Source organism: Bos indicus x Bos taurus, chromosome 1 (genome assembly GCF_003369695.1).
Source record: "Bos indicus x Bos taurus breed Angus x Brahman F1 hybrid chromosome 1, Bos_hybrid_MaternalHap_v2.0, whole genome shotgun sequence".
NCBI classification, from domain to species: Eukaryota; Metazoa; Chordata; class Mammalia; order Artiodactyla; family Bovidae; genus Bos; species Bos indicus x Bos taurus.
This window is the reverse complement of record NC_040076.1, coordinates 138,000,027-138,014,464: the sequence shown is the minus strand read 5'-3', so window position 1 is coordinate 138,014,464 and position 14,438 is coordinate 138,000,027. Positions and strand designations below refer to the sequence as shown.

Here is a 14,438-nt window from a genome sequence, read left to right as displayed (position 1 = left end):
TAAAGTACGCCCTTTTGTTCACCGAAATTTGGTCTCCCCATGTCGTTCTTTCTTTCACCTTCTGGCTGAACTTTTCCTCTGAGGCGGGGAAGCTCGTCAAGCCTACTAATTTTGCCTGGGCTTCTAAAATCTGACCGGGGAGGCCTTAGTGTCTCCTCTCCTTCAGGAGAACGGGAGGACGCCTTGCGGCCTTCGTAGGTGATGTAAATTCTCTGCTTTGGAACTTTATTCAGCCTCTTTTCTTCACTGAATTTTCCTACTGAGCTATCCTTATTTCACCACTCTTTATATCCTTAATAAACGTTTAATTAAGCAGTTGTTTCCTGATCTTCGCCGACGCCGTCGCCGCTTCGAATTCCCTGGATCCACCGGGGCTGGACCCCGGCAGTGGGACAGTTTTTCAGAGCTGAATCTTAAAAGATGTTCCTCAAGCCTCTAAGGCATGATCTCATTAGAGAGGTTGATGGTTAGGAGGGAAGGAGACTTGAAAAATATCTAAGGATCCATTCGTCCACAAGGAGCAATTAGGTTTTTTCAACAGCATTTGAAAATGAGATTCCTAGCACTTGGCTGGTGACACCATGATGTGGCTCCTAGGGAGACATGAGTGCTCCACAGGCCACTGAGCTTAGGCAGGGATCAATTTAAACTGTGAAGCAAGGAGAAGATGCAGAAGTTCCAATCAGCAGCATAATTCCTGCATTGCACCAGCCATGATGTATTCCCAAAAGGTCTTTTTCATGACTGCAATTCTTGCTGAGCGCAAACACGGTACAGACCCAAGAAACATGGAGTTCATTTCCATTTCCCCCTTTTTCTTATGGGGTGAGTGTATTTCTATTGAAATCATTTGTGTTCATTAAATGATAATTTCCAGAACACTAGGAACGAGCTGATTGCCACATTAAATCATACCACAGTAAAACAAGCTCTTTAATGCCTTTCCTAAACTACTATATGAAAAATGTAGAACCTGATCTTTGTTATAAATTGTCTCTTTGTCAAAATAGACAAAATTTCATTCAAATGTTAAAAGGTGTAAGTGTTAGTTGCTCAGTCATGTCCAACTCTTTGCAATGCCATGGACTGTAGCCTGCCAGGCTTCTCTGTCCATGGGATTCTCCAGGCAAGAGTACTGGAGTGGGTTGCCATTCCTTTCACCAGGGGCTCTTTCTGACCCAGGAATTGAACCCAGGTCTCCTGCATTGCAGGCAGATTCTTTACCATATGAGCCACCAGGGAAGCCATTTATAACCATTAGTATTGTTTATGTTGATCCTTAGCCTTTTCCAGATTTGACCAGTAGAGAAAATATGTATGTGGAGATAGAGATGGACATAGGTTGGTTTGTCTCAACCAGGGGAGATTTGCCCCTTTAGGCATTTGGCAGTGTCCAGGGACATTTTTGGTTTTCCAATTTCAGAATCAAAGGAAGGGCTGATGGGAGTGTCTTACTGGCATCTGGTGCTCAAGGGGAGGGATGTTGCTAAAACTAAACATCTCTCAGTGCACTAGCCAGAATTGTCCAGCTCAAATATGAGTAGTGCCTGGTTGAGAAACTTTGATGTATGTGGATAGATGGAATGATAACATAAATTTAGTATAGCAGTGACATCAGGGAAAAAGGTAAGTGGGAGTTTTCACACTGTTTTTGCAAGTTTTCTGTAAGTCTGAAAATATTTCAAAATTTTACAAAGTTTTCAATAGGTAATTGTCACCTTAAACTGTAATACCCTGTTCTGCAGCCTAGAGATAGAAAATGATGCGTCCCTTGTTGAGAATGAAGGTTCAGCTTGGTCATTGCCCATGACCTCTGGTGTTGCAGTCTCCAAAGGCAGGAAGGGAAGTCAGCCAAAGTCCCAAGTGCCCACAGGGATCATGGCTGGATTTGCTTACTCCACTATGAGATAGCACGCCCCTCGGGTTGAGGCCATATTTAGATGAGCATTGTTGTTCTGCTTAAACTGCTCTTTCCATCTGGAGTCAGAGGCTGCTAATGAAGAGCCCACCCCTCCCACCTCCCCCTCTTTAGCTGCATCTCATTTCCAGGCTACACCCTATTTTATTTATATATGTGTATGCTGCTGCTGCTAAGTCGCTTCAGTCGTGTCCAACTCTGTGCAACCCCAGAGACAGCAGCCCACCAGGCTCCCCCATCCCTGGGATTCTCCAGGCAGGAACACTGGAGTGGGTTGCCATTTCCTTCTCCAATGCATGAAAGTGAAAAGTGAAATTGAAGTCACTCAGTCGTGTCCGACTCCTAGCGACCCCATGGACTGCAGCCCACCAGGCTCCTCCATCCATGGGATTTTCCAGGCAAGGGTACTGGAGTGGGGTGCCATTGCCTTCTCCGTATATGTGTGTGTATGTATATATGTATATATATATATGTGTGTATATATATATGTGTGTGTGTGTGTGTATATATATATATATGTGTGTGTGTATATATATATATATATATATCCCCAGGAATTGTTCTTAGGTCTTCTCTTGAGTCAATACCCTAGTTTCTCCAAAAACATCATGAGCTGCTCTGGGTTAAGAACTCCAGTTTCTACTCTGTGCACATGTAATGGAGTGGCTAGGAGGTCAGGCCCTGGAAATACTGCCTGTTGCATGTCTAACGAGTTGCAGGAACTTGGTGCTATTATGGAACCAGGTTTGTGCCTCAATTTTCTCAACTGTTAAATGGGGAGAAAAATAGAAAACCTGGTAGAGTTTAAATTAATTAATTTAATTAGAGTTTAATTAAGCTGGTACAACAATGGCAGGTATTAATACCTTAATTAAAGTTAGTATTTGTTCATCCATCTATAGTTTTAGAGTTATTTCTTTCTGCCCTCCCCACCCCCATGAGCAGTGCTTCTAACTACTGTGTTGGGAAGATGAGATTGATGTGTCCAGTCATTTGGGTGCTTCCTGTCCTGTCTCTGGTTCTTGCTGTTTCTGTTGCATTGGTTCAACTCAGGTGCTTCCTAAGACTTTTCATGCTGTGTGGCCACCACAGTGAGTGTCTCTGTCCTGTGTCCATCCTGTCCTCTTCTACTGAACTCTCTTTTTGACTGTGTATTTTCAGTGAGCCATATACTATAGTAAAGGCTTTGTGTTACTTCATGTGTCTTATAAGAGCCCTGAGATGGAAACTGTAATTCTCATCACTTTATTAAGGAAACTGAGGCTTGGAGGGGTTAACTTGACCAGGCCACTGGATTAAGAAGCAGCATGCTTTTGAAAAACCTCCATTCCTCCGTGTCCCCAGGAATGAAATACTTTGAGTAGGGGAGAACCCAGAGTTCAGGCCATTCTTCTATTTTCCTTCCTTGCAAATCACAGAAGTTGAGGTGACCCAAACAGATGAGACTTAGTGTTTGTCATATGCCAGGGTCTGTGCTGGTGCTGGGATATAAATGTAGAAAATACAGTGTTTGGTCAGTGACCTCAAAGTCCTACTTCACTTATCTGTCACTGTACAACAAAATGCCCTGAAACTTAGTGGCTTAAAATATGATTTCCTCTTTCTAATGACTCTGTGTTTCCAGGGCTGCATGTGACAGCTCTTCTGCTCCACGTGATGCTGAGTCCCTCCTGAGGCTGCATATAGCTGAGAACTTATCTTGGGAGGTCCACAGTGGCCTCACTCCCACAGCCAATGGTGGTGCTGGCTGTTGGCTGAGGGGGTCTCTGATTTCCTCCTGTGGCTTTTCATGTTCCAAGGGCTCTCACCAGGGGATCTTTCCAGGAAAACAACCTGGACTTCTTTATGTGATTGGTGGCCGCCAAGAGTACAAAACCAAAGCTACATGCCTCATGAAGCCTCGTTGTAGAAGTCACAGCATTACTTCTGCATCTTTCTGTGGCCCAAAAGCAAGCTACAGGCCCAGCCGCAGGGGTGACAGAAGATCGCCCCCTCTTGATGTGAGGACTGGCATAGAAGCACGGGGATGGGAGGGTGGTTTCAGCCACTTTGAAAGCAATCTACCACGCTTTTCTGTGCATATGGCTCAGACGCACAGGAAAATAGGGTTTAAGAGCTGGAAGGCTGCTTAACCATCATCTGATTTAGCCTCTAATAGCACAAGCTGCAAGATTGCCCAGAGAAATATCAGTACCCTCATACATGCCACTCTAATGGCAGAAAGTGAAGAGGAATTAAAAAGCTTCTTGATGAGGGCGAGAGAGGAGAGTGAAAAGCCTGGCTTAAAACTCAACATCCAAAAAACTAAGATCACGGCATCCAGTCCCATCACTTCATGGCAAATGGATGGGGGAAAAGTGGAAACAATGGCAGATTTTATTTTCTTGGGCCCCCAAATCACTGTGGATGTTGACTGCAACCATGAAATTCAAAGATGCTTGCTTCTTGGAAGGAAAGCTATGACAAATGTAGACAGCATATTAAAAAGCAGAGACATCACTTTGCCAACAAAGATCTGTAGAGTCAAAGCTGTAGTTTTTCCAGTGAGAGTTGAATCATAAAGAAGGCTGAGTGCTGAAGAATTGATGCTTTTGAACTGTGGTGTTTGAGAAGACTCTTGAGAATCCCTGGGACAGCAAGGAGATCAAACTAGTCAATCCTAAAAGAAATCAACCCTGAATATTCATTGGAAGGACTGGTGCTGAAGCTGAAGCTCCAATACTTTTGGCCACCTGATGCAAAGAGCTGACTCATTAGAAAAGACCCTTGTGCTGGGAAAGTTTGAGGGCAAAAGGAGAAAGGAGAGGCAGAAGATGATGGTTAGATAATATCACCAACTCAATAGACATGAGATGGAGCAAATTCCGTGAGATGGTGAAGGAGAGGGAAGCTTGGCATACTGCGGTCAGTGGGGTCACAAAGACTCAGACACAACTTAGCACCTAAAAAACAACAATAATCACAGATGCAGGAACTACAATCTGGGAAGTCAAGCTACTTGGCCTCGACCAGCACAGTCAGTGGAGCAGCCAGGCTGGATCCAGCTTGTCTGGTTGGCACCATTGCTTGCATATGCAGATGTGTGCTTTGCTTTGCTTCCTGCAGAGGATGTCTCTGCCAAGTTCCCGTCTCAAGACTGCCCCTGTTAAGTTTGGAGACCGCAAGAGTATAGAAGAAGGGAGGGACCTGTTTTTCTTACTTCTGTTTCTGTGCCTGATACCTGCCTCCCTGTTCCTGGGCTGCACACTGGGGTGTTCAATTAGTGCTTTGGCCTTGCTGACCAACACTCACCACGGATAGCTTCTTCATCACTCTTCTTTCATTTGGGAAAATGAAGCAATGCAGGGTTTTACCACATGCATAAAAAGTGGCTGCCCAACCCCACCACATGTTATAAAATGAAAACCAATATTTACATAATGTTTTAGGGTAATCTATTATACTACAGGGCTTCCCTGGTGGCCTAGATGGTAAAGCGTCTGCCAGCAATGCAGGAGACCTGGGTTTGATCCCAGGGTTGGAAAGATCCCCTGGAGAAGGAAATGGCTACCCATTTCCGTACTCTTGCTTGGAAAATTATACTACAGTGCATTTTTCTAAAATCCACAATTACTACAGTATGAAATGTGTAGCTTGTTTTGAAATAGAGTAGGTGAGCCAGAAATTATTGATTTCTCTCAATATAACAAACCTGAAAATAATTAAGATCTTACATTCCCCTGATCATTATGATGCTGCTTTGGATATTTCCAGCCTTAAATGTTTATTTTGCATTAAAGATGGTATTTGTTATCAAGTGCAGCTCTGGGATTCTCCCTCTCAAAATCCTCATGGGGGTGCTTGACTCTTATTGAGAGTTAAATAAGAAGTACAATTCTTAGACTTATGGCTCCTTGAAGACCACGGATTTCCAAAGAAGAATGGTAGAGATGCTGTCTAGAAAACAATGTTCACCTGATTCCTGTGGTATTTAGTATAGACGAATGAAACCTTTTTCTCTTCATTCTAAAGTATTTACCATTTTTATAGTTTAAATAAATAATATTTATTATAAAAATTTACAAAAGACAGAAGCACCCAAAGGAGAAAATAAATATATCCCCTTAACTGCACCTTACAGTCACACTGCTGTTAACGTTTTTAGTGTATGTTCTTCCTATCAGAGAGATAGACAATAGACACCATTATATAGATTGCCATGAGGGAGAAGATGTGGGTACACATATAGAGTTTTCTTTTCAAAAAATGTAATCATACAATAAGTTTCCAACTAGATTTTCATGTGTTTTCTCTTGCCTACATGTAGTGAGAACACTTTTCCACATTTACCACTCAGAGAAATAAATCTCTCTTGTTTTGGCAGGACAGTGATACTGAAGCTCTGGCCAGGTGTTTGGAGCACGTGCTGGGCTGCACCACTCTAGGTGAGTAAGCCTCTTCAGATTCCAAAATATACTGATACCTACTGAATCTACTGGAATACCCAACAAGTAGAAAGCTTAGATATTTTAGTCTAACCTCCTCATTTGACAGATGAGACAGGCCAACAGAGGTTGAATGTCTGACCCACGGGCCAGGAAATGCAAAGAAGAATTGTTTATCTTTGTTCAGTGACCCTGGGTGTCCAAGGATGAAATCGTTAAATTCAGTGGTCCGCTGTGGTCCAGTGGTGGTCTAGGAGGATGCAATAATAGGTTTTACAGGTTTTCTGGGAGAGGAATCTTTCTACCTCACTGGTCCTGTAGAAACACTACATTCATTCAAGCTGAAAATATCATCATTCTGAAGGTCAGCCAGTTACTGGAAGAGATTTGGTCTGAAAAACAGAGCTAAAATTTCTTTAGCATTGTTGGTCTTGATGAATGGGATTGCTGTGCTTCAAAGATAAAACCCTATTTCTTATTTTCTTCCTTTTTTAACCCAACAAACCCAACTGGGATCACTTCCAGCACTGATGATAATTGTCACCTGACAGAAATAGAATATCAGAGGATACAGTCTGTCATCTGCAGGTTTCGCTTCCCCAGATGGAACCTGCCCTGGATGGAAGCACCTTCAGCCCTGAGGGCCGCCTGTATTCACCGTACCAGCCTTTGTGTGCAGGGGCTTGAGGGGCCCCAGGTTTTGGTATTCACGAGGGCTCAGTCCCTCAGGGATGCCAAGGGATAATTTTTATAGGTCCTGGGTGAAAAGGGGTGAGATCTTTTTTCTTTGAAATTTGATGGTGAATTTTTATTTTAAATTTTTTAACCAAAAGCAGTCCCTTCAAAGGGAATCACAGGAATAAAGATGAAGTTTTCATGCGTGCCAGCATTCACCAATATTTTGTTAGGCGTGTATGCACAATTTATAGCCTTTTTCTAGCTTCTTCCACATCTGTATGTGAGAAGCCTCACTCATAATACAGCTCCCTGGATTTTTCTCCTGGTCATCATCCTGTGACCTGTTTAGTTGTCCAACAGTAACACTATAAGGTGCATTTATCCCAAGTTTCAAATTAGCAGACCAGGTAGGCTGTCCTTTGACGAAGCGCTGTCTGTCTCTGTGGACCTCAGTTAGACTAGCTCATTAATTTTCAAATTGGGTTCCTTGGGGATCTGCAGAAGCTAGCAAGGAGGGGGGACCCTGAGAAGCACAGGGACAGAAGCCCTGTCTAACATAGACCTTGGTACAAAAGAGGCCCTTAACAAATATTTTTAAATATTTTAAGAGAAATTAGATGCAGACTCTGCTCCTTTCCCAGCTTCAACCAAAATAGTTTCACTCTTATCTGTTTTATAAATTAGATTTCAACATAAGATTGTGCCTTAAAAAAAGATTCCACTGCAAAAAAATAAAATGCTAGATTGGATAGATGATATCTAAATTTCCTTCAAGACCGTATGATTTTATAAGTGAGCATTAGGACTTGGAATAAAAATACACATTCATCTCTGCCAGGAGTGCCACCGAAGTGACAACGATGGAATAAATCTGATGTAAACCTTCAGAAACAAAGGGAACCAGAGAAGAGGTGGGAGCAGATGAGGGCTGTTAGTGACTTTGAGAAGACAGAAAACAGATGGGTGAGTGGTGAGTGATTTAGGAACAGGGAAAGGTGAAAGCTAAACTCCTAAGTGTGTGTAGGAAGGCGGACAGGGAGGAATGGCCTGCCAGACACGGATATGAGGGGCAGCAAGCCTCAGAAACACCTGTCTGGGGAGGTGCTCATTGCAGATGAGAGTATGATGGCTTTCTGGATTCCAGGAGCTTCTTTGCCATTACATAGGAGCCATGAAGACACCCCCTCATGTGGTCTCACTGGGCATGAGATTGCTCAGGTAGGCAGTAGTTGCTTTGCTCTAACTGCACTTTGGGAGATTTGTCAACCACAGTCACAGTTAGAGCTTATTAACCGTCATGGTTTTTGATATATGTCTGAATGTTAACAGGATCCAAGGGGCAATAGAAGCTTCGGTATGTCAGAGTATAAGCCCTGACACTTAAACAGGAACCCTCCATGACTGACAGTGAATGCAATTGGGCAGTAGTTCTATAGTTTTCAAACTACCGCACAATTGCACTCATCTCACACACTAGCAAAGTAATGCTCAAAGTTCTCCAAGCCAGGCTTCAACAATACATCAACTAAGAACTTCCAGACATTCAGGCTGGATTTAGAAAAGACAGAGGAACCAGAGATTAAGTTGCCAACATCTGTTGGATCATAGAGAAAGCAAGAGAGTTCCAGAAAACATCTACTTCTGCTTTATTGACTATGCCAAAGTCTTTGTGTGAATCACAGCAAACTGTGGAAAATTCTTCAAGAGATGGGAATATCAGACCACCTGATGTACCTCTTGAGAAATCAGTATGCAGGTCAGTAAGCAACAGTTAGAACCAGACTTGAAACAGTGGACTAGTTCCAAATCGGGAAAGAAGTATGTCAAGGCTGTATATTGTCACCCTGCTTATTTAACTTATATGCAGAGTACATCATGCGAAATGCCAGACTGGATGAAGCACAAGTTGGGATCAAAACTTATGGGAGAAATATCAATAACCTCAGATATGCAGATGACACCATCCTTTATGGCAGAAAGTGAAGAGAAATTGAACAGCCTCTTGATTAAAGTGAAAGAGAAGAGTGAAAAAGCTGGCTTAAAACTCAACATTCAAAAAATGAAGATCATGGCATCTGGTCCCATCACTTCATTGCAAATAGTTGGGAAAACAATGGAAACAGTGAGAAACTTTTTCTTGGGCTCCAAAAATCACTGCAGATGGTGACTACAGCCATGAAATTAAAAGACGCTTGCTCCTTGGAAGAAAAGTTATGACAAACCTAGACAGCACATTAAAAAGCAGAGACATTACTTTGCTGACAAAGGTCCATCTAGTCAGAGCTATGGTTTTTCCAGTAGTCATGTATGGATGTGAGAGTTGGATCATAAAGAAAGCTGAGTGCTGAAGAATTTATACTTTTGAACTGTGGTGTTGGAGAAGACTCTTGAGAGTCCCTTGGACTGCAAGGAGATCAAACCAGTCAATCCTAAAGGAAATCAGTCCTGAATATTCATTGGAAGGACTGATGCTGAAGCTGAAGCTCCAATACTTTGGCTACCTGATGAAAAGAACTAACTCATTGGAAAATACCTTGATGCTTGGAAAGATTGAAGGCCGGAGGAGAAGGGGACGACAGAGGATGAGATGGTTGGATGGCATCATTGACTCGATGGACATCAGTTAGAGCAAGCTCCGAGAGTTTGTGATGGACAGGGAGGCCTGGCGCACTGCAGTCCATGGGGTCACAAAGTCGGACACGACTGAGCGACTGAACTGAACTGATGATCGACACACTTTACTCACAGGCAGCATCAGCCTGTGCAATGGCAATATCCAGTTGCCCATTGAGCATGCCAGGTCTTAATTATCTTTCACAAACATTTTCAAGAGCTTCTGCCAACCCTGGACAAGAGAGGAGGGACAACAGATGCAAATATCCTTCTGGTTCTTTGGACCAAGTATGTTGTAACTGTTGCCCTGAAGATGCTGCTGGCAGCGGTTTACCCCAGACTGTTTGATTTCCATGTGAAACAGGGGCAGGGATGCCTCCCCTTCCTATGTCCCTGGAGAGTGGAGAGGGTGGATAAGAAAACATTGTGGAGCTTCAAGGGATCCCCAATTAGAAGGTGGCTTTTTGAATTTCAGGTTCAGTATCTGAGTCTCCTGAACATATCAAGGTCAGGTTACAGCCTTTAAACTGGTAGTTCTCACACTTAAACAGGCATCTGAATCACTTAAAGGCCTTGGAAGATGCAGATGCACTGTGTGCCTTAGAATTTGTTTCTAACAAGTTCCCAGGTGATGCTGATATTCTGGATCCAGACCATACTTTGAGAGCCATGGATTAAATACCCTGAAGCCCTGAGATTCTTATCCTGCCCATCCACCCTAATTTATAATTCAAACAAAATGCTACTAAAACTAAAAATATATATATTTCTTTATATATATATATTTCTTAAAATTATAGAGAACTTGATTATAAGCCAAAATGAAAATAGCTTCTTCTAGGAATTTTATTCTTTTTATAGTTATGTCAGTGTCCGCTGGGCTATCTGGCACTGTATACAAGAGTTACTGAGCTTTGTTGGAACCAATATTGTATTTGTTCGTCATCCTCAGCATCTGTGTCAGACATTTAGGTGGGTTTGGGGCACTGTATGAAGATTCAGATGTTGAAACCTATTTGCAGCATGGTCCCAGCCACCAAGTGTGGTCCTGGATAGACCAGCACAAAGCTTGGTAACCGTGTCACCCACTTGGCGCTTCTTTTATGCATGGAGGACATACCCTCCCAAATGGAGGCACTTCCATTTCTGAAGCCCTAAATTCCCCTCAAAGTTCCCCATGGAGTACAAGAAGGCAAGGCCAGTCATGAACAGAATGCTAAGGGATCCTAGATAGAATTAGGTGAGGAAAGGAGAACAAAACACCTTTTAAGGGAATAGGAAAGGCCAGAAATGCCTGGGGTGTCTGGGGGACAGCCAGAGACGCAGGCAACAGCCATTTCACTGAAGGCAGATGCTTCAAAACATGCAGCTTTGATGGTTGAAATGTGCTACCTATCTCCCCACCCCTCCTTTCTTCCCTATTATGTTTATAACACACATATGATTAGCCAGGTATCACAGAGTGATGGAGAAAACAAGGTCCCTCCCTTGATGAGCTCCCAGTCTAGTCAGGGAGCAGGTAATTACAGGGCATTGTGAGGAGGATAACACATACTGGGAACAAGGGAGGTGGATAGGAGGGGTCCACTCTGGATATGCAGCTGGAGCAAAGCTCTACAGAGGAGGCGAAGGCTTATGATTGCCTGGGTCCATGAGGACCAGGACAAGATCTTATTCACACCAGTGTTTTCAGAGTCTGGCACATAGCCTGGCACACAGTAATTTTCATGAGTCATTCGATGAATGAATGAAAAGGTAAGTAGAGTAGCCAAGTGGTCAGAAAGAGGAAGTGTTCCCTACAAAGGATCAAGCAGTAGAGGGCTCAGAAATATGAAACAACTGGGTGTATCCATGGAACTGTCAAGAAGGCTGGTGCTGCTTCAGTGTAAGGTATGAGGAAGGGATCAGCAATCTGGATGCACAGGACCAAGCCCATGGGGAACCTTGGTGCCAGGTTAAGGACCTTGAACTTTATTGTGTGGACTAGGGTACCACTGGTTCTTAAGCATGGTCAGAAAAAAATCAGCTTTAACAAACAATAAGTAGGATGTTTTGAAAGAAGTGACTTGAGATGGGGGACTGATTATGGGCTCTCATTCCGCAGACAACACATGGTGTTGCTATAGTAACTGTTCAGGCCCATCACTAGCCAGTAAAGGCCAAAGATGACCTCTGTTTTCCTTTAAAAAGAAAATTCTGTCTCTGTGTTTCTTAGTAACCAGATTAGGAACCAAGGCAACAAATGAAGTTTAGTCCTTTTAACGACTGGGAAATTAGCTGTACTTCTATAGAGAAGTCATCAGCAGAATGATACAAGTTGGGTGAACTATTTATAAAAAGGCTTGTTTTGTACCTCCAAGCAGGATGTTGTCACAGAAGTCATTAGAACCCAAGAGATGCTTCCAAACCTCACTGTCCATTATGATTTCTTTAGTGTGTTAACATGTCTGATCAGTTTGGCTTTTTGAAATTTGTTACCCTTCAGTTCTTCCATTGAACGTTGGTAATTACTGTTTAATCTCCACTAAACAATATGACTGATAGAGACCAGAGAAGACATCAGAGCTTTGGAATCCCTTCAAAACTTCCTTTGCTTAAGCTCTTCAGACTCTAAGCTGTTAAATGTAGGGATGACTGACAGCCATTTAACCTTTCACTATTGTGCTTTTCACCTTGACAGAAAAGAATTTCATGTAATAATTAGAGTGATTTCAACATAGTGTCTTATCTTTGGTTACTGACGCTTTGAAACCACTGCATCCGGAGGAGAGGAGGGATATTTTGGATTAAAAACCACTTGGATCATTTTGCTGTGCATGCGCAAAACTTGCCACTATCCCTTCTGTCTTTATAGATTTATATCTGATAAAAATTTAATAGTTTCTAGAAGTTCTTTGAAACTTGAAAGATTAAAATAGATTCAGAATTAGTGGCGATTTACAGAGAACCTGCTATATGTCTGCTACCATGCCAGGCACATTCATTTGGCAGGTGTGTGGTGATGGGAAGGAGGTAGAAAAAGGCTTTGTAATTTAAATACATTCCTAAAACAGTACTTTTAATCACTCTTAGTAGCATCTTCTTAGCAAAGAACTTTCTGTATTTTCCTATTGTCTACAAAAAAGTTCCAGGAATCAAGTTTACCTAGCTAAGAAAGAAACTCAGCAGTCATTTATTCCTTTATTACTTGCACATTAGGATTTCATCAAAGTTTATATACTTTGTAGAGGAATGTAGTAGATGGCAATGGTGTGTTAGGCCTGGATCCTGCCATTAAAGGCTTAAGATTTCGGAGAATAACCAAGACAAGGGCCTAAATAACTACATAACAAGAGAATAAGGATTCAGAAAGTGGGGGGATGGCTTTCAGTTGGGGGATGGAGCCACCAAGGATGTTTCAAGGAGAAGGCAGCATCTGAGACTGTTCATGATGTGAGGATAGATGTGGCCATGAAAAGATGGAGAGGAAGGCCCTGCAGGTGGAAAGGACAGGACAGGGAGAAACAGATCTAGGAACAGGCAGAAGGAACAGGCTGACTGAGAATGGTGAGCAATTCAGATCATCACACTGGTGAATATGGCATGAACTGTCTTGGTAGCTACTTTTTATTATTTTTCCTAAACAAAGTCTTTTCTTTGTAAAAGGTATTTATTAGGATCTTTAATATCCCATGTTCTTTTGTGTGGAAATAGTCACTGCCGTTGCACTTGACTTAGTGTTCAATGTATTAAGCTGAATTATTATAAAAATATTAATACCCCCTTTTCTATCATATGTGTAGCAAAATTTCCCTAGTCTGTTTTATGTCTATTAATTCTGTTTATTGTATCTTTTGGATTTTTGGTGGGGGAATTTTTTGTTTTTTAAGTAGGCAAAGGTTACTTGACTTTTATATATTAATAGCTTTTCTGTTTTTTTTTAAAGTTTTTCAGCTTAATTTTTTCAAATATTGTTGGTGTACAATTGACCAAAACAGTATAAGTATAATCTAAAAGTTTTTCAGGTGTACAACATAGTGATTCAGTATTTTTATTTATTCCCTCTTTTTTTTACTGAAGTATAGCTGATTTACAATGTTATGTTAATCTCAGGTGCACAGAACAGTGATTTGGATTTCAAATTCTTTTCTTGTAGGCTATATTTAGTATAGTTCTCTGTGCTATTCAGTAGGTCCTTGTTGGTTATCTATTTTATATATAGTAGTGTGTATGCATTCATCTCAAATTCCTAATTCATTCCTCCTCCACTGTTTTTTAAGAGTGTTTTCTATATAGCCTCCTAAATTTCATTCTAGAATTGCTATTGTCTTATTTTACACACTTGAGGTTTTTACACCAATAAAATCTATTTTTTCCACTTAAATTATTTTTTGTATTCCAACTCCTGGATATTATTTATTTCTGCCTCTGTTTTTGGCCTACTGATCTAGCTTCTTAATCCTCTGTCAGTACTAGAGTGTTCTCATTACACTGCCTTTATGGAATGTTTTAAAGTCTGAGAAGACATTCATCTTTTAATTTTCATATTTTTTCAAATATTCCTATCCTCTGACATGCATTTTCTCACATGAATTTTTTCAATTCTTTTTTAATTTAAAAAAAATTAAGATTTTTTTATCCATCTCCAAAGGACATCTACAAAATGTAGATGTCTATTAAGGTCTTTACAAAAACTTAGCAACATATTTCTACAGCAAACAGGAAACATAAACATTCTTCATATATTAGTTTCTTATCCTGACCCTCTGTAAAAACTTGATGCTTAAACTGTGGCTGCATTAACAACTACTCAGAAACACACTGGC

At 41.5% G+C, this 14,438-nt stretch overlaps 1 protein-coding gene across 14 annotated transcripts in view; it reads left to right on the top strand.

Annotated features, from left to right (window-relative positions):
• The window catches only part of NEK11 (NIMA related kinase 11), a 273,343-nt gene that overhangs the window by 197,753 nt on the left and 61,152 nt on the right, over window positions 1-14,438 (top strand). For all 14 annotated transcript variants that reach the window (XM_027546332.1, XM_027546343.1, XM_027546323.1 and 11 more), the window contains one exon: window positions 6,282-6,342. In XM_027546332.1, coding sequence (XP_027402133.1) covers window positions 6,282-6,342 — 61 coding nt within the window. The remainder of the gene's footprint in view (window positions 1-6,281; window positions 6,343-14,438) is intronic.